The 20,807-nt window shown below is 35.9% G+C and overlaps 2 protein-coding genes across 2 annotated transcripts; both read left to right on the plus strand.

Annotated features, from left to right (window-relative positions):
* Window positions 1–3,915: 3,915 nt before the first annotated feature.
* Window positions 3,916–7,862, plus strand: LOC148976846 (acyl-coenzyme A thioesterase 5-like). Its single transcript, XM_039692521.2, has 3 exons — window positions 3,916–5,232; window positions 5,544–5,746; window positions 5,871–7,862. The coding sequence occupies exons 1-3, from the start codon at window positions 4,731–4,733 to the stop codon at window positions 6,459–6,461; spliced, it is 1,296 nt and encodes a 431-aa protein (XP_039548455.2). The 5' UTR covers window positions 3,916–4,730; the 3' UTR covers window positions 6,462–7,862.
* A 2,395-nt stretch (window positions 7,863–10,257) lies between these two features.
* Window positions 10,258–19,961, plus strand: gpr176 (G protein-coupled receptor 176). The gene is made up of 3 exons (XM_039693510.2): window positions 10,258–11,240; window positions 14,913–15,165; window positions 17,234–19,961. Exons 1-3 carry the CDS (start codon window positions 11,006–11,008, stop codon window positions 18,384–18,386), a joined length of 1,641 nt encoding a protein of 546 aa, XP_039549444.1. The 5' UTR covers window positions 10,258–11,005; the 3' UTR covers window positions 18,387–19,961.
* The last annotated feature ends 846 nt before the right edge of the window (window positions 19,962–20,807 follow it).

Consider the following 20,807-nt stretch of genomic DNA (forward strand, 5'->3'; position numbering starts at 1 on the left):
GTGGTAAATAGCTATACTATATTCCTAGAATCACATTAAAATCCAATCATCCAAGCCCCAATCACTGTAAATAATGATAAATCATGCTAGAACGTGGTAAATTAATGTACACTATGGTCAGAGGTGTAGTGGTAAAAAAAGAGGTGGGTAAACTATAAATTCTGGTGTATTATTTCGAATAATAAGACACTATGGGCTGTTACTCTAGGGGCTGATCAAATTAAATCATTTACACTGAAAAAACACAATTGCATAAAATAATGTTATGACATTTATTTAAATTTACATAAGAAACTGGGAAAGAATGATACTACTTTTAAACATTTAACACTAAACCGCCAGTAGGTGGTGGCAGGCGACCGTCTTAATGAGTGAGTCATTCAATTCATTCATTCAAACGATTCGTTCAAACGGCTGATCATTCAAGAATGAGACCGATGTTTTTGAATGTGTCTTTGAATCTTTGACTCAATCGATTCGTTCAAAATGCTGAATGATTCAGTAATGAAAACACGTCGAGTGTTCCTGTGACATGTGCCGTGGTTCTGCTGTGTTGTTTGGAACTATTTTCGCTGCTGAAACACAACAAAAACAGCCAATATAGCATCTAAAATGTAAGTGATTTAATTTTTTACTGTTTATTGAACTGTTGTAGGAAATCAATGTCACATTTTCAATCGTGATGGTGTTCAGGAAGAATAAGAGACCCCATTTACACCTGGTATTAAAATGCGATCTGTATCCAGACAAGTTATCCGGATAATAAGTACCGATTCCATTTACACCTGGCCACATAAATGTGTTTTTGCAAAACGGATATAAATCCGATCTTAAACTCCCGCGTATGCAGATTTAATGGATTGAACGACACCAAAAGCAACAGATATGAGCTGCATTTCGTTGGTCATCAGCTAATTTCCAAATCAAAGACATCAATAAAAGAGTGGCAACACCGCTGGTAAGATAATTTCGTTTCTTTACTTGAAGATGATTGTGTGTTAAGCGTCTGTGACTTACTTTCACTTTTATTTGCGATGTTTGCACGTTGGCTCGATGAATAGACGCTCATGAGCGGTGATGGGTGATCCGTGTCGCAGTAGCGCCGTCATATCTGACTATAACATGACTTATAGCCTATATAACAAGCTTACTCGTTTATTTTTTTGCATTTTTGGGAGGAGTAAAATATACATATGTGGTTTCAACAACCAGATTGCGTTTACACCTAGTAAAGATCCGGACACAATGCGAGCCAGACTACCTGCAGATGTGGTCAGGCAGATCCAATCGCGATCACAACGCATTTACACCTTGCATTAACATGCGTTTTTTTATTATCCGGATAACTTATCTGGATACAGATCGCATTTTAATACCAGGTGTAAATGGGGTCTGAGTGTGTTCTGCGCTCATTTGTGTAGATTTCTGCTCGAGAGGCTGCGCGAGGGTCAACAGTACAACCTTACCGTCAGTAATAGTCAACAACACAGTAGGCTAATGCAGCGCAATATAAGAGTTCGTCTTAGGTGCCTGTTGACTTTGGATCAATGCATTGTTTGTGTGTTGTTGCATAAGGAGATAAAGAAATAATACAATTGGTGACAGTGATCAATCAACACAAAAGGAACAATGATATAAATGAACAAAGATATGAGTACTAATCACAATAAAACAGGCTGTAAAAAAATCATTGAAACAAACAATCTTTCAACATGGCTCAGGGCACATGTCTGGCAAACAAATTAATCAATTAGCAGCGCACAGGCTGACAGTGACATTAAATCATAAAAAGGCATAAACAATGTAAACACAATCAAATGAATAGATGGACTCACGTAATTCATGAAGACACACATCAAAGTGCCAGGAAAGAGTGCAAAGAATGAGCCAAAGGGTTCACAATCAATTTATAGGCAACAGGTGAGTCGTGCATGGTGAAGTGGCAGAGTCTCATTGAAAAAGCGAAATGGAGTTGAAAGAGATTAGAAAGGAAATCTTTTCAATTACTATTATGAATTATTTAATTATATCCATTATGCAATATTGGTTGGTGTTTTTCTATAAATCCAGCAATGAACATGTAACAAGAAAAGTCATTGAGAAGAAAATAACAGTCAGCCATTACCTCATGAACCATGGTTAAACCAACAACTAATAAAATACAATTGTGAACATTATGAACCCCAACACCACGGTGAAGGACGCTTAACAGACAGAATAAGTTAGGGATTACGCAAAGCCTGCGGGTTTGTATTCGCTATAACAACCGCCTCGCTCTACATTACCCTGCTTATTACATTGCTACCTACCAAGTAAATCAATAATTTGACTCAAAATATAGATATAAACAGGAGTTTATTGATTTAAAAAACGATTGCCGATAAAAAAGAAAAATAGTCCGTTCTGTCTCTACGTTTAGAATCCATGGCAACGCTCTGTTTTTCATGGCAACGGTGTGTTATACTTATAAGCAGCGGCCTGTTATAACAACAGACCGCACTCTACATTAGAATTCAACCAAGCCATATAAGAAACAAATAAATACCGTTACCGAGCTAACAGAGCTACGTAAACAGAGCGAACAGGAGAGCACTCGTCTGCAGACGTCAATAATGGAATATACTCCCGATCAAACTCCGCTTCCCGAAAGTTATAAACTGCCTCTGGAACCTAGTTAAGGTACAAACATCTATTCAACAAAAATAGTGATGCAGTTAAGTGTTTTTTCGCTCAGCCGAGCCCTCTCTGTTGCTGTGTGGAGCAGCCTGTGTCAGTCACCTCTTCCTGAACGTCGCTCACTCAACTCTCGCACTGCGGTCTCGTGAGGAACGCAGCTTTTTGACATACAGTATTTCTTGTTCCCGAACACAAATATTTTTTAAGTATTTGTTCGGAATAAGTATTCGTAAAAAACACATTATTTGTGCCTTTCCGAATACCGTATTCGGCTCCACTCCTAGTACACACTATATTTTGCATAGTTAATTTATTTAACAAATTTCTTTTTGTTAATGTTTTGCAGTCAAACTATACATATACTGTACACACTATAAATGTGTGTGTGTTTGTGTGTGCGTGTGCGTGCGTTTGTGTGTAAGCATGCTTTATGAAGTTAACATGAAAAAAATGGTTTGCTTTAGTGCAGAATAGTGGAGAAACAAAGCATTTCAAAATGGAAGTGTGCCAATAAGTGGTCTTCTACTGCCCTCTGCTGGCCACTTTTCTTATTAATAGTCTTTTCACTTGCTATATTGTGGTAAACCATCCTATAACATGGTATATCAAGGTAAACTATGGAAAATCATGTTAGATTCATGGTAAATCATACTAGAACATGGTAAATCATGAAAAACCACATTGAAATATGGTTTATCATGGTAAATAATGCTTGCTACATAAAACTTAATGTCTTTTGATACTTTTGTGCTTAAAGGCCTTAAAGGCCTAAACTGCTTGAACCCCGCAAAATGCTGCTTGCAGCTTTAATTTTGATTGAATCTGAGAGCTGTATCACTCTTTCATTGGCTTCCTAAGGGACTGGCACTTGACGGCCCATAAAGTCATTAAAGAAAAGGTTTAAATATTCCATGTGCCTACAGCGGCTCAATTATAAGTTTATCAAGCGACGAGACTACTTTTTGTGCGGAAAAAAACATAAATAACGACTTTATTCCACTATTCCATTACTTCCTTATGGGCGCATGCGCGAGAACTGAGACGAGGACGTTCTCCTTTGACTTGCTACTTCTTGTTACCGGCTGCTTTATGGGCCGTCAAGAGCCAGTCCCTTAGGCAGTCTATGTGGGACTGATCCAGCTCTCAGATTCAATCAAAAATATCTTTATTTGTGTTCCGAAGATGAACGAAGGTCTTACGGCGTTGGAACAGCATGGGGGTGAGTAATTAATGACTTAATTTTCATTTTTGGGTGAACTAACCCTTTAATCTCTAAACGTTAACTTACTTACTAATTAAATCATGACCAAATAACCAAAAACAAACGTTCAGTCTTGCTTGTGAAAGGTACTTCCTCGAAAGCTGTTTTCAGTTGTGTGGCGATTTTTACAGCTCCAAGCAGAGCACAAAACAGGCATTTTTCTCAATTCCCGGTATGAGAGGTATGGGAAAGTTGCTCTCCCCAATATGGCGGCGCCGTTGACGTACGCTCCAGCGGGCGTCTGTTTTTTTTTTTTCTTATTATTTTTTTATTATATAGGGCGTCTATGTATATATTGTGTCTATGGGCCAGAAACGTAACTGAGGGGCGGAGCTTAGGTTTGAAACCTAATAACGCCACCTAACGTAATTTGGAGGGTATTTTACAAATGAAACAGCTTTTATTGAACAAGAAACGTCCTACTCTCTACGTATGTATGTTATGATACTACATTACAGTACAATATATAAACATTTTAAAACATTGATTTTGTCTAATATAATTGGATATGGTTTCAGTTATTCGTCCCTCACTTCCGGTTCTGGCGCTGGGGTTCTGAAACTGGTGGTGCTGCGGGTCTGCAGCTGGATATATCTCAGCCAGTGCCAATTCTCTTCAATTAGACGTTCTCTGGCTGGCTTTCCATGCGCTGATTGGATAATTACCTGAACATGCACCTCCCGAACCTTGTTACATAAAACTTCATTTTGTGAGCCGTTCAGAATCGGTTCGTTCGCGAACGTCACAATTCTAAACACCAGAAGAAGAAAAAAAAAAAAAAACCCGACATAATATGTTGAAGTTTGCTGTTACCCATTTCGCAAGAAATACTCTGGCAAAAATGCATTACAGCTCGGGGGTCAGTATTAGGCTTTTGCCCAGTAATAAGTGCTCTTTTGAAGACCCAGTGCACGTGACCGTGAGTGGCTTAAATCCACAACAACGCGTGGTCCTGCGCTCTAAAATCACCGATGAAAAGGGACTTGTTTTCAAGGCTTCAGCCACCTACCAAGCAGACAACAGTGGTCAAGTTGACCTGAACCGCGACTCTTCTCTTGGTGGCAGCTTTACCGGGGTTGAACCAATGGGCTTATTCTGGGCACTAAAAGCAGACGTCGTAAGCTGCAAATTTGCATTAACAGACGTGACACGCACTCAACTCGTTGACCTTGAGTGTGTCAGTGACGATAAAGTCATCGCTAAAGTAACAAACGAGAGACACTGCATTGCCGATGGTATCCGGAGAATTCTTGTAACTGAAGGCAGGATCAGAGGAACTCTTTTTATGCCACCTGGTGAGTTATTTTAAGCCGTAATAACTACTGTCTTAAAGACTAGTTTGTAAGGCACTCCATATAGCATTGGTTCTCAACCAGGAGGCCGCAGTATGACTTGTATTTAAAACATATTTAAATGTTGCGAAAGTTTTTGCCCATATTCTGTTTTGTAGCAGCGCCTTGTGGTGAAAATGGAGAAGTGCAGTGTAACACTATTGCTTGACTATTGAAAAGGTCTTCAATTGTCAATCACAAATTCATGCTGGCCATTATTATTTTAATCAAGCCTGTCAAATCAAGTTTTTAATTCTGATTTTCTAACTTTTTAGGTAAAGGATCATTTCCTGGTATTTTGGATACCAATGTGTTTAGAGGAGCTCCATTTGAGTTGAGGGCTGCTCTGCTGGCAAAAAGAGGATTTGCTGTTTTAGCCTTAGCTTTCCAAGGATACCAAGATTTACCCAAAAAAGCTGACAAATTTCACCTCGAGTATTTTGAAGAAGGTATAGATTTCTTGCGACAACAGCCAGAGGTTAGTATGTAAAACCGTTCATGCACATTCTTGTTCTTATCTCTAAATAAAAAAAAATTAGCTAATTACAAAGATGGGTTTATAAGAATCACAAATTCAATTCCAGCACTTTTTTTTTTCAAAGGTCAAAGATCAAAAAATTGGTCTAGTGTCCATATCAAAGAGTGGAGATCTCGCTTTGTCAATGGCAACATTCCTACCTGGTATATCGGCCACTGTTTGTGTCAATGGATGCAATGCCAATACTGTGATACCGATCTACTACAAAGACATCTGTGTTCCACCCCTCATGTTCGACGTAAAGAGATCAAAAATGACACCATTGGGCTTTTTGGATGTTGGGGATTGCATGAATGACCCGATGTCCAAAGAAGGCCTTCCTAGCGTTATTCCCATTGAGCGTGCCTCTGCTCAATTCATGTTTATAGTGTCAGAAGCTGACAGGAATTGGCAAAGTGTCTATTATGCAAAACTTGCATGCGACAGACTCAAAGCACATGGGAAAAATAACTACGAGCTGGTGAAGTATGAAAAAGCGGGTCACTTTATTGAGGTGCCTTATATGCCCTTTTGTCTCACTAATTTTCATGCTGCAGCTAACCATGTGGTTTTCTTTGGTGGGGAACCCAAGGCTCATTCAGAAGCACAGTGTGACGCATGGCAGAGGATTGTGAATTTTTTTCAAAAAACACTTAGCTGTAACACTATGCTGTAAGAAAAAGGGCATTTACAGTACATAGTCATAACATCCAGTTATAATGTTGACTTGCATTTCTAATCTAGATATCAAGTATTAAAAAACAAAAAAAATTAATTCTAGTGATAATAATGGTTGATGATATGCTATTGATTTGATATTCAATCTATTGATGTTTATATCATTCATACATATTATAATGTAATATCATCAACGTTGAATAAAAACAATTATGCTGCTAAAAATGTTTTTTGTAACAATTAAATGTGTTACAGTCACTATTTAAACCATGAACAAAAATATGGTTGCTGAACAAAAATATTATTTTCTTGTTTTCAAAAAACAGTAATGAACTTTCACTGCTATGCCACATTTTTTTAATTAGAACTTAATTATTTCAAGTCATTTTAAACCATATTGTAACTAATAATCACTTTACTGGTGCTGTTGATCTGCATTATTTTTTCTTCTTTTTTTGTATTCTCTCTGTTAGCATCTAGGTCCAATTTATAGTACAGCCCCTGGTGCCTTCATTTCAAAGAACCAAAAAGCAGGTTTTCTTCCTCTTCAGTATTGCTTTTTTTATAGTGAATGTTAATGTATAGATAAATATTCAGGGTACAGACACTGTGATGAGATATGCAACCATGGGCATTGGTTACAAGTGATTTATTGTATGCACCTTGCACATACAAGAGCTTGCAATGAAGTACAATTATTAAATATGTTTTTTATAGTCTAATTTTTATAACTTTTGATTAATTTCTAATATTGATTCTAGGAGGTGACCTCATATCTGTGTCTGATTTACATTATTTTGATTCGGATCCTAAAGTGTTGGTCGATGGAATGAGCTGTATCCACAAAGGATTATTAGGAAGCAATAATTCAAAATAATCTTTCTGTGCCACAACAATACTAAACATTGTTTTGCAACACAATATTTAAAAGATAGTTCAATCATAAATTAAAATACTTTCCACCCTCAAGATGATTTTGAAGAAACTTTCAGCTTTTTTCATCCTCACAAGTAAAAGGGGTTTACAATATGTATTTTGAGTGTGTGTGTGTGTATGTGTGTGAGTCAGACAGGGTTAGAACAACATGATGGTGAGATAATTATGACATAATTTATTTCTTTTTAGGTGAACAACTATTCCTTTCAAGTGTATTGCAGTATAACTGCAATGATCCTACATACGTCAATACATCAAAGCCAATTTCACTGAATGAATGCTGAGGATTGGTTACTTTCAGATTTATTTATTTTTTTAAACATGCAAATGGTGAGATCTCTGTGCAAATCTCCAGTGGTACTTATTGCAAATCTTTTAGAGAGCACTATGACAAGGACACACTCTAGCAGGCCTTGTTATTTAACCCACACTACTTAAGTGGAAGCTCTGAGGAGTTCTTACATGTTGATTAACTGGAAAGGGTTTCTTTTTATATTTATAGAGGAGCTGTTACTCTCTCAGAAAAAAAGGTACAAAAGCTGTCACTGGGGCTGTACCTTTTCAAGTAGCTAAATATTGGTACCTTAATGGTACATATTAGCACCTAAAATATAAATAATAGCACCTAAATGTCCATATTAGCACCTAAAATGGACAAGAGTTTTACCTTTTGAAAAAGTACAGCCCCAGTGATGGCTTTTATACCTTTTTTTCTGAGAGTAATATTGTGCAGTGCATGGCATTCTCGTGAATTGCTTCATGAATTACTCTAACTTTGATGTTTTTCAGAAACATCATATGGTTTCTAAAAAGTATGTTAAAAACCTTTAACCACTTAACTGTCACCGTCCCACAGGTGGGACGTTTGCCACTATATTTTTAAAACAATAATATCTTAGTAAATACCTTAAATAATATTGACAAACTATATATCATTGTAAAGCTTACAATCTCTAGTTTCCATATTTGGTGACTGATTGTCAAAATATATTACAGAGGAGCCATAATTTATCAATATAAAACAAGAATATTTTCATACTCATAAGGCGTGTTCAGACCTTTGTTTTAAAATAGCAATAAACATGAAAAATCATGAAAAAATGGTAGATACCTCAGTTTGTTTTCATGCCAAAAGTTCAAAAGATAGAATCCATTCAATTATTTTGGAAAAAAAAGGTCTGAAAAGTTTAAAATATCAAGAAAAAAATAATAAATTCACCATTTGTGACGTGGCAGCTAGCTATGACTTACATGCGTGTTCTTTGTATGTGTTTCTTAGAGGTTCAATTCATATCAAAATCTGCCAAACTTCCCATGCTACTCCTGAATAGGATCTCTACTTCAGAAATTGTATGAAAATTGTGAAAATAATGGTTCATATCACTCAAAACAGGAATGGAAATGCAGACGCCCTTATATGGGCAGTAATGGAGTCTGATTGTGCCCTAGTGAAAAAGTTTGGTACTGCGCTCAAACAAAATCTTACTGAAAGCTCATTTTTTGAGATATCAACCTAAAATTTGAAACACAACTTGTTCAGATTTTTGGCTTTGATCTTTCTGCCATTTTAGAGTAGCCCAGGTTTTGAAAATATATATTTTATGTAAAATATGAATAATTAATATTTTTACATTGTACATTTCCATAAACTCTAACTTCTATAACTTTTTTTCTGTTTCACTTTCTTAATTTATTCCACTTCTACAAAAATCTGCCAAATGTCTTCTTTAAAACAAGACCAATCATATGTCTATATTCCAAAGCATTCTTGAATTACAACCATTTAAGTTCGAAATGTGCATTTTCATGTCTATTCAAAAAAGGGGGGGTGACAGTTAACAGGTTAATGAAGGTTTTCCAGCATATCAATAATTACTGATGTTGATTGCAGTATAAGCTCTACAACAAAGGACATCATCATTATGGCAATGAATAGATGATAGTCGGTTGCTAGCTGTTTTCTGGCCTGCACTTTGTGAGAGTTACAAAGGGCTTTTGCTGCATTTATGAACTTTATATATATATATATATATATATATATATATATATATATATATATATATATATATATATATATAATGATTTACTAGTCTTAAAATAGTCACTGAACAATGTTAGAATATATTACAATGATAAAGACCCTTTGTCTGAGCAGCAGATGGTGCTAGTGCTGAGAATAATATAGCAGATTGCAGTAAATTATCCATGAATCACAATCAAATCAAATAAAAAAGTCTTAAATAAAATAAAAGGAAATAAAATAAATCTTTAATAAGATTTGATTCAGATTGACATAGATTTAGGAGGAGAAAATGCGGGGCTTAAAAATTAAGCTATAGGGCGAAGAAAAGGCTTACTAAACCAGCCTACATATATAATATATATATTATGTGTTTGAAACAATCCAAAAATACTAGAAAAAAAAAGACAAGACTAGAATGTTTACTCGAAAACTTAGTTACTTAGGTATATAGCCTAGCCTAACTCTTGTGACAACATCCTTGTGTGATAACTATAGCCATGTCTTATTTCATGCAGGCTTTAGAGATTCCTCATGGTTTGTCTAAAATTTCCCCTGACCATAAGGAATAGGAATACTGACCTTCCTATTATAGAAACAAACAAACCAAAGCCTATAATAGGCTGCTGTTTTCAAAGTTTGCACACAGTAGACACTGGAAAGAATAATTTTGTGGATTTTTTTGCTCCCTGGATTAATTATTTATTATTAACAATAAGGAAAACTCGTCAAATCTCTGTTCCAAATATTCTTTTAATATCGAAACATACAATACTTTGTTCGCGTGCTGGTTGTCATCAGTATCCCACTCCTCACGCGCATTGAAGACGCCGTAACGGAAGGATACGGTGACGTTTTATTGTAAGCGCCCACCTTTCATTTGAAGAAATAAAGCGCTATTGTCACTCTCAATGATGAAGCCTGTTCGCTAAAAACCCAGTAGTCAGATCACACACTGTCACGAATATTAACGTGATGCGTTTACCAAAATCTTTTTTTTTTACACTTGGATTTGGCTTGTCATTCATATCGATCTCATACGGGTAGGATGTTATTTCTCTATCGTACTGTCTAAGGCTTATCATACACTGATTAGACATCATTATTTGCAGACGTTCACATATTTTAATTCCCAGCGCTCGAGAAATTGCATTTAACCCGTAATGTTCGTCTATTGGCTAGTGAAATGAATTAAGCTGAGTGATGTGGCGTGAGACAAGCGCCTGAATGTTGCCGTCACTAGCTACCGTATCGCTCCATCACTGTGTTGTTATTCTGATCTGTGCTGTAAAAACGAAATCATGCTGTTTTATATGTGAAATATGCCTTTAAATATTCTCAAAAGGTAGCAACTAGCTACGTATTGCAAATGTAACCAAATATGCAATCCTTTCCTCGATATATTATACTCGGGAAAGATCACCGTTCAGTGTTTTTTCAGAATATTTCACGTTTTCGATAATTTGGAGAAACCGTAGAAAACTCGCGTGTTAATCATGATGGATACGACATCATAACGCTCAACCTCTATTCACCAATAACGTGCGCGCGGAGAGCCGAAGAATTATAGGGCGCCTCGGATATGAATGATGATGGAGGCGAAAAACGCGGAGAGCTGGTTTCCTCTGTCAGAAAACGGAAACACAAGTTTAAACGTCTCGAACCTGGGTTTCCCAAACGCGTCGTCTCCGGTGGGTCTGTGGGGTGATGCTCAGGATAAAGAGGTGACCCGGCTGGAGGAGATCCTATACGTGCAGGAAAGAGCCTACAAAGATTTCACCACCACCATTCAAGTTTTCATCCTCATCGGCTCCCTTTTGGGTAAGTACAAACACGAGATTAAACATGTTCTTCAGCAAATGTGTGGGGATTGCACTGATCTCAAAATGTATTTTAATAAAGTAAAAATTCACATCTAATTTAATTGATGTGATAAACTGCACTATCCTCCATATTAATGACATTTTGCATTATACGTGCGAATTAATATCCATTCTCAGTTACAGTTGGTGCTCAAATTATATTTGGAAAGCGAAAATTTAACAAATATTATTACAGCCTGACATATTTTCCGTGATAAATCGCATTTGAGCAGATGTTACAGTATGTTCTGATCTGTGTGATCAGATCAGGTGAGATTTTTTGCAACTGTAGCCTAAACAAAAGCTGTTCATTATTGAGCATTCACTGACACACACGGGTGTTGTAAATAATTAGTCATGTTGCAGTAAGTTTTTCCCTTCACAATCTGTACACCGAGAACCCTGATGTTGAAAGTAGCCTAATAATTTTTTTTTTTTAATATTGTCCATGTAAACATTAATTAACAAGGTCACATTTTGAAATCTGTTCCTCGAATAAATATTTATTTACGTGTTAACTCAAAATATTAATGTGCACAATTTACTGTGAGAAATATCCATCCACAAGCCTTTGCTTAAATAATTCATACTTGGTCAAAGCAGGGGTACTTATGGGAGGGGTTAAATATTTGTTATTAAGAATTAAGAGTTTTTTTCTCTTTATAGTATTTTTGGTGTTGTTCAAAGTTATATTTTGTGTGATTGCAGTTTTCTCATTCGTAACCTGTTGACTTCTCTGCAATGAAAGTGCAGTTTTACATTCACTTTTGAGAATGAGTTTATAAAATGAATGACCTCAACTCTTCATCATTTCTATTCTCTAATCTGCACATTTCTATAATATACAGTAATATTGGTAGCTGTTACAAAACTACAATTTCAAATAGTTAACTCAAATAATTAAGCAACTTTAGAGATGCCTCCACTATTCTTTAGATTTTTACATCACTACTCAATTGAAGAACTGTCACCAAGTGCTCCGTTGTGTGTATGATGCCATGTGCAAACAGCTTGTTTTTCACTAAAAGCAAAACTTATTAAACTTAGAAAATGTAGATAATAGCGCTAATCAAATGATTCGCCATGCTCAAGATGTTTCCAAGAAAATGTGTTTAGAAGATGACTGTGAATTCTTACACATTGCAGAAACATGATTATCCCATCTAGAAGCCATTGATCATGTGAAAAAAAACTAGTGTTTTTTTCTGTTCATTCATGCTTCAATCAATACAAACAATGTAATGTTTTCACAATCAGTTTGATGTCTCATGGTAGATTTCTAAGGAGGATTTTTACTAAATTTTGTTTACATCGATTTCGCTAAATTACATCGATTACATTGGTGCTGTGGGACACAATTGGTACTCTTATCTTCTTAAATGCAGTGCATTCACACCATCCTGTGCCAATGGAAATGATGCAAGATTTGCAGAAAGAAAATTCTTTCAGAGCCCTCCTCAGAATGAATGAGTTTTTAGCATTGATTATAGTATAATGTCCCTTTGTTCTGCTTGTTTTTTGTTGTTTTTTTCTGAAGGAAGGCAATTTCGGGAGGCTCAACCAAATAAGACATCACATGACTAATTAGCCTGCAGAATGCTTAGTATAAATGTTTGTAATCTGAAGATCAGTCTCTGCACTGGATTAGAGCTCAAGTTTCAGAAAAGCTGGGAATTTTGTGTTTCTGGCATTATAGAAAGTCATTATGCCAATGGGTTAGTCATTATTGCACCTAAAGATTTATCCATGGCATTCATTTAGCAAACAGCTTGGCTCATGTACCATCCATATAAAAAAGAATGCAGTTGTTTGATAGCAATATTACAATAACATCTTTATCTTTTTAATAATAGAGTCAAATGCATTAACAAAGTAAATAATAACATGTTCCTTTTTGGGTGAACTATCATTTGAAATGCATGACAATATTTTATACCTGTTCTGAAAAATGTATTACTTTTGATTGATTTTTTTTTAGTGATTAAGATTTATTAAACATATTAAGTAGATTGAAGATGTCAGAAAGGAGCATCCAACATCCATTTTCACTCTTCAGAATTCTTAAACATATTAGAAAGAGTTGAGAAACCACTAAAGAAGCTCCCGTGAAGTCTAAATATACCACTGTTAACCACAAATTTTTACTGTAGACCTCTGGGAACAAATGGACAATTGTCCAGCCCTGTCAGTGTGCACTCTAAATGTCATCAGGGTAATAACACAGAGGCAGCTGCAGAAGGATTCCTCTGTGCTGTGCCCGTTACACCTGCATGAGAAAAGATGAAAGTCACCATATTTGTGAAAAAGATGGACCTTCCGAAAGTGTGTCAAGCGTAATAATGGAGCTGGTTAGAGCACCTGTCACCTAAGTGCTCCGTTCGCATCAACATCCAAGAACATCCCCAGGCTCCATTTCAATTCAAGGCGTGTGAATTCCTGATGTCCGTGCATCATTTTATTAAAAGAAAAAATTTCCACTTCAAATGACGTTTCATTCTCATTTAGCCGCAAGCAGTGTTGGGGGGTAACGCATACAAGTATCTTGAGTTACATAATCAGATACTTTTTTCAACTAAATTTAAAACAAAATTTTGCTTTTAATTCTTTTCAAATAAAAAGTTATTTTGTTTTTTCCATTTATTGACTGACAGCCCTCCTTGAGAGAAATCGTGAGTACGTTCAGAGGCATTGTGTGAACAACATGATGGTTATTGTAGTTTTAAAATAAATGTGTGCATTTACTCATCTCAGAATATTACACAAACCTGCGATATTTAAATATATTAAAGTACTCAAATATACTTTGTTAATCTCACTTTATTAACCAATGTCTTACCTTCGATGATCCAATTCAACCATACTAATAAGCAAAAATAACTTTATTTATTTTTTTTATTTTTTTTGATTATCTCTGACAGCTGTGTAGTATTCTGGTTTTATAGCCTACAAGTTGGAGCATTTGACTTTCAACCTGACCAATTTCTTCAAAAAGGCACTGTGGAAGTGAATAGACCCATTTTTTGGAGGATTTAAAAGCATAAATGTGAAACTTATAATTAGGCTATATAAAAGCTTCTGTTCAACATGATTTTTGTGTGAAAGTGGGGTTTTTTGGCTGTACTGTAGAAACAATTATTGTAACGTTTACATATTGACCCCGTTCACTTCCCTTGTTAGTGCCTCACTGTAACACATATGAGCCTTTTTTATTTATTTTTGTAGAGAAAAGAAGGGTCAAGAAAAAAAATAATTTTCCCTATGGCAATCAACAAAAGCATGCAATTGAGCTTAACGTTCATTGAATCTGGAATATTGATTTAAAAAGATGAAATACTCAACCGGTGTCTCAACTCAAGTGAACATCTGAATATTGCTACGATTTAACTTCTTCCCGCTTCTTCAAGGCTTGTTTGTCCTTCATCACAGCATAAGAATAACATATTGTTTATTGCCAGAATCAGGTTTTTCACTGTTTCCACCTTTAAATAAGCTTGTAACCTTCAGGTACCTCATTGCCATGGGAGCTGCAGTAGACAATGAAATGAAGGCTGCACATTCAACTGTGTCCTTAGATAGTGACCTATGCTTGTGAATCTTCAACCTTTTCTCCTTTTCATCTCTCTCTCCCCAGGCAATACTGCAGTGCTATGGTGCACTTGTTACACCAACGTCTTCAAGTCTGTCACAAATCTCTTCATCAAGAACCTGGCGTTTTCTGGCATTTGTGCTGGGTTGGTGTGTGTACCCTTTGACATAGCCCTGAATGCCAGCCCCTTCTGCTGCCTCTGGGTTCACACACTCCTGCTTTGCAAAACCATCAAGTTCCTACACAGGCTTTTCTGCTCCGCCACTGTGCTAAGCTTCGCTGTCATTGCCCTGGACAGGTGAATGGATACACATTTATACATCTTTTGCTTTTAACCCTCTGGTTATCTTCGGGGTTTTTTTGACCCGCAAATGACTTTTGGTGAATTTTTTAAAAATGTTTTCTTTGTCCAAATAGTATGAAAACTTCTACGCCTCTTAACACTATCTAGATATACCAAAAAAAATGTATTGAAATGATATCTGTTTTTATGTTAGCGTGAAAAAAATGCTGACACTTGTTATCTTCGGGGTCCCTGGAGACACCGCAAAGTGAATATACAAAGTTCATCATCAAAATCAGAAACAACGAAGAAACAACGCAAATCACATAGACAAAAATAAAGTGGCACACACGTCCAACAATGCAAAAAAAAAAAAAAAAAAAAATCCACAATGCACACTCACAGTATGCACTGTAAACGAGACTGTATGTGATGACCACCAATTATTGTTCCTAGTTGTTTGATTTTTCCCCCATTCACTGTTTTTTAAACTATTTTTTATTTTTTTACTGCTTTATTTGCTCATTTTTATTGCTGTTCAGTTCATTGCATGTTGATGTTCATGTCATGTATTTTTACTCAATATGTAATTGAGTACAGTTACTCAAAATTACTCAAAAAATTACTCAAAAAATTACTCAAACAGTTAATTTCTGTATTTTTTTTGTTCTGTTACAGTAAAATTGTAGAATTAAAATTGTTGAATTATATTAAAAACAGATGATTAAAATAAATGATAAAATCTAAAGACTCCAACATTTGGAGTCTTGCTCAGGTTTGATTCTAAGCATAATGTAACATTATTGAAAAACTTTTCTCAGTACAAAAATGCTAAATTTTGACAAAAAGTTTTTTTGTGTAATAATTGTGATTTTATAATCATTTAAAATTATCCATGTAATCCCCATAAATGAAAGTTAGAAATCTTGGTCTTTTATAAAGTAAACTTGACATAAAATGCTGTTTTTTGTTTAAAAAAGAAAAAAAAAAAAAGCCTATTTAAATATTTATTTATTTATAGAAATTTAAAAGATATCAAAAACCCTCCAAAAACTGCTCAAATGTTGAGTAAAAACATTAATAAACAGACTAAAATTACATTTGTAAAAAAAAAAATATATATATTATTCTGTTACAAAATTAAATCTGGTTAAAGATTATGATTGTAGACACAAATGAAGATAATCAGAGGGTTAACTGAAGTGTAATTGTCTCAGCTTTGTGGTCACTATAATTAAGCATCAACCAAAGAATTATTAAAACAATTGGTTAAGATGATAATAGGGCAAAAGATCTTGTGAAAAAATCTGGTAACCCTTACAGTTGTACTCAACCCATGGGCACCAGCTGTTTCCCAGACTAGTGCTTCCATAGCAACATACTCTGCCAGACCCTTTATCAATTCATTGAATAATTTATGTTGCACAGAAGCCTTTCTTGATACCAGTATTTTTTCGCTAGACACACCTTGCTGACAACATAAAATACATCTAAAATGTTTTTGCACACACATAAGTCATTTTAACTGTGATACTATAATAAACAATTTAATCATTTAAACAGTACAAAGGTTGTAATTGGAGCAACTAGGGCTGGGAGTTGACTTTTAATTTCAAAACCAGAACAAAAAATAATTTAGCACAACTACTCTAGTCCAGTTCCCAAAAGGTTGACTCCTATGAGTAATAAAGTAAATAAAAACTCTTCAGTGCGACCAACCGATTTCCGAACGAATAAGTTTTTTACAGAATGAACCGATTATTTTTAGAAAATCAAACATATTAGTTTGCTATTTTATTATAATGCTTGTGAAACTTAATATTGCTTCAGATTGGTTAATATGTGTAGTTAATTTAAACAGATGTTTTCAGACATTTCAAGAGGATGGATATGCATATGAGACAACAAGGGCAGGGAACCAACAAGCGATTTAATTTAGAACCAGTTTCATAAAAAAAAACAAAAAAAAAACACCAACTGTGCGAACGGGGTTATCCACGCAGATCGCGTTGTGTTGACTAACAGAAAGATTGACAATGGACCTTTTTTGTCTGCAAATTGTAATCCTCTCTTTCGCTTCCAGGTACTACTCAGTGTTGTATCCGTTGGAGAGAAAGATATCAGATGCCAAATCCAGAGACCTGGTCATCTACATCTGGGTGCATGCCGTGGTGGCCAGTGTCCCTGTTTTCGCCGTAAGCAATGTGACGGATGTCTACGCCACCTTATCTTGTTCTGACGGCCAATCGTTTGGACATCTGGTTTACATGGTCACATACAGCATCACCACGCTTATTTTACCACTAGCAGTGGTGTTTCTAGCCATGGCACTAATCCGCCGTGCACTGAGCAGCAGCCAGAAGAAGAAAGTGATCATTGCAGCGCTGCGCACCCCTCAGAACAGCATTTCCATTCCGTATGTGTCTCAGCGCGAGTCTGAACTTCATGCCACTCTGTTGTCCATCGTTCTAGTCTTTGCACTCTGCAGCACACCCTATGCCGCTCTGGTGATATACCGCGCAGTGCTGGGGGCTGCAAAAGCCTCGTCTTGGTTGCAACTGACAGCCGTGTGGCTGCCAAAGGTCTCTCTCCTCACCAACCCACTGTTTCTCCTCACAGTAAACCGCTCAGTGCGACGTTGCCTTCTCGATATGCTAGCACGGTTGCACCGACGCTATAGCCGAAGAAACATGGTCAGCATTGGAGGTCTGGCTGAGGTAGGGCCACTAGGGGGCGAGACTGTGGTTCGCTCTGGTAGTCAACTCTTGGAGATGTTCAATATCGGCCAACAGCAGATCTTCAGACCGAATGAGGAAGAAGAAGATGAGAATGAAATTTCATCTGTGGCTTCCGCCAACTTCCAACCCAAAGATGAGGCACAGGGTGGAAATGGAATGCTCGCAGGAGAGCTGCGTCAGCTACAGTCAGGGGACGGGGTTAAAGAAGAGGTCTTAGTGTTACCAAAACATTCCCCTATTCAGTCATGTGCCTACTCCTCTTCGCAGGTTGCCCCCGCGACTCCCACGGATCCCGAGGATGCGACGCAGTTTGGTTTCGGGCCGTTTGAGCTGCCTCCTCAATGGCTGCCTGAAACCAGGAACAGTAAGAAAAGACTCCTTCCTCCGTTGGGTAACACACCAGAGGAGCTGATCCAGACCAAGCAGCCTAGAGTTCGGCCCGAGAGACGCATCAGTAGAAACAATAAAGTTAGTACCTTCCCTAATGTGGACCCCTAAAACACAGTGCCATGGACCAAATCATTAAAAGCCAAGAAAAAACACTGTCTATTTTATATCTAAAGTTATTTTGGGATCATTTTCTATGTGAGTACAGAACAATTAAAGAGAGGAGATACGTTTACATTATGAAGTAGGAGTTTTCATGCTCTCTTGCTGTCTGTTTGGGCGATTTAATAGACATTCGTTCGTCTCCATGAACTGACAGAACCGGAAAATGATCTTTCACAGGAAATGCAAGAAACACCATATGGTAGGCATGGATTGTTTGACATTTGTTTTGTTGGAATGGTGAATAAAATTAATAACAATCATTTTTATGTAGATATGTCCATGCTGTGTTGAATGACTAATGTGTCCTGCTCAACTTGTTGAAGCATCACCCCACTGCCCACATTTTATTTAGCAACATAATCTATTTCAAATAGAGTCTACTCACAATTAAAGCATATAAATTAACTTTTATGTGCACTACCATTACAATGCTATTAAAATGCTGCCATGACCACATGCTGGTAATGGAAAACCAATGTGGGTTTAATGCACAAACTCCCAATAAACATGAGAAAGATGATTTCTATTGAGAAAAAATGGCAAAGAAACTTTTAATTCCATGCACTGAAGAGTTCAGATTATATTACATTTAAGAACAAATCACAGCCCTTGTCTGTGGTCAGCTATTATCAAGATTTGCACATGTAGATGATATTCTAATCCGAAACTATGAATTATTTAATCAGTTTGTCTGCAGGAATATGGCTTTCCTGTTTGAGAACAGGAGAGTATGGGGTGAAACACAATGAGAAGACATCCTCTGCTTTCTCTGAGGTCTGTTGACAGTAAAGTGTTGTTTGGAACAATATAGATTAATCATACTGCATATGCAGAAGCATTGTGACTCACAGGCTTTCATTTAATTATACCTTTTCTTCAAAAGCCAGGCCATTCTCAGGCTAATTACATGTGTATTTGTATTTCTTACATAATCAGTTATTTGAAAGAAATCCTTTCTCTTCCAATAGTATATAAGTATATAAATAAACATCCATCATTTAAAGACTCAAATTCAAGCAAAACAATGCATAAAGGAACATTGTTTTGACACTGAAATGTTCAGAAAATCTCTAAAGGCTATTTCTTGGCAGTGGTTCATTAAATCTGTGTGACCAGTTCCTCATTCATTGACCCGTATTTTTTTTAAAGCATGGCTCATTAAACGCATTTCATAAAAAAAGAAACATTGTTTCTCTGAGTTAATCGCTTTTTATCGCAAAGGAAAAGCTAAAGATTAGGCACTTGCATGTGACTGGGATGAAATTTAAAATGAAAAAGGGCAACGTGTTTCCCCCCATATGCCAGTTTTAATGTCATTAATTAAAATGTCTTGATGTATTTCGAAGATTTAATGTGTTATCCAAATCCAGTTACCCGCTAGCTTGGATTTCTAATATAGCTAGCTACACCACAACGGATATGTGAAAATAACATAATAGTGAATGTATAAAAGGTGAAGTGAAAGTGTTGTTTTGAAATACAGTGATTGTCATCCATTTACTTGGCACTTTTAAAACATTTTTTTTTTAAAAACAATAATGCCATTTTCATGATTTCCAAAGCATTAGTTAAATTGTCTGATGGAAACAGGACATTTCTCTCAAATTTAGCTTAACTAAATGCCAACAAATTGGAGGCAAGGGTTTATTTAATTTGAGTTGCTTAGCAACTAATAACCCAGCTTGTGCCATGCAATGTTTGACTCAATTAGACACCAGTTTCCTGGCTTTTTGTTGCGTTATTCCAATTGCTTTCATTAAACATCTTAAATAATTGTCTTTGATGTCAACCTTGATAATAAATCTGTACAGGTCCTCACCTTATTTTTTTCTTCAGACTTTAGAAAGCCTATTTTTGAAAGTGTTATTGAATTTTAATATTTTTGTGTGTTTCCATTATTACTTGACCTAATTCTACATACATTAACATAATAGTGATATTAATAATGCTACTTCTAATGATAAATTAAACCTAATTAAAATTAGGTCTGTACATCTTACGTGAATACTAATAGCTGATTAAAGACAATCAGTTTATGCTGATTTAAGTGCTAATGAGTACAGTATATCTTTAGAAAGCTGATATGAAGAGTTCAGATGCAAAAGCCTCTAAATCCCATTTGAAATTTTCTTCTTTAATGATGATTTTTTATCAAACTTGTATATTTAAGTTCAGTAATTTCACTTAAATAACAATTAATAGGTAATTATCATTGCCATTTAAGTGAAATCACTGAACTTAAATATACAAGCTTGATCAAAATGATCATTCTAGAAGAAAATTTCAAATGGCACTTAGAGGCTTTTGCATCTGAACTCTTCATATTATCATATCAGATGTGCTGTTAGAATCATATGTTATCAAAGT

This window comes from Pimephales promelas, chromosome 13, assembly GCF_988280905.1.
Source record: "Pimephales promelas chromosome 13, fPimPro1.hap1.1, whole genome shotgun sequence".
Lineage (NCBI taxonomy): Eukaryota > Metazoa > Chordata > Actinopteri > Cypriniformes > Leuciscidae > Pimephales > Pimephales promelas.

Coding starts and splice junctions, on each gene's coding strand:
- LOC148976846 (XM_039692521.2), top strand. CDS start 4,731: ATGTTGAAGTTTGCTGTTACCCATTTCGCAAGAAATACTCTGGCAAAA. Junction 5,233..5,543: donor AACTCTTTTTATGCCACCTG/GTGAGTTATTTT, acceptor CTAACTTTTTAG/GTAAAGGATCATTTCCTGGT. Junction 5,747..5,870: donor TCTTGCGACAACAGCCAGAG/GTTAGTATGTAA, acceptor TTTTTTTCAAAG/GTCAAAGATCAAAAAATTGG.
- gpr176 (XM_039693510.2), top strand. CDS start 11,006: ATGATGATGGAGGCGAAAAACGCGGAGAGCTGGTTTCCTCTGTCAGAA. Junction 11,241..14,912: donor CCTCATCGGCTCCCTTTTGG/GTAAGTACAAAC, acceptor CTCTCTCCCCAG/GCAATACTGCAGTGCTATGG. Junction 15,166..17,233: donor GCTGTCATTGCCCTGGACAG/GTGAATGGATAC, acceptor TTTCGCTTCCAG/GTACTACTCAGTGTTGTATC.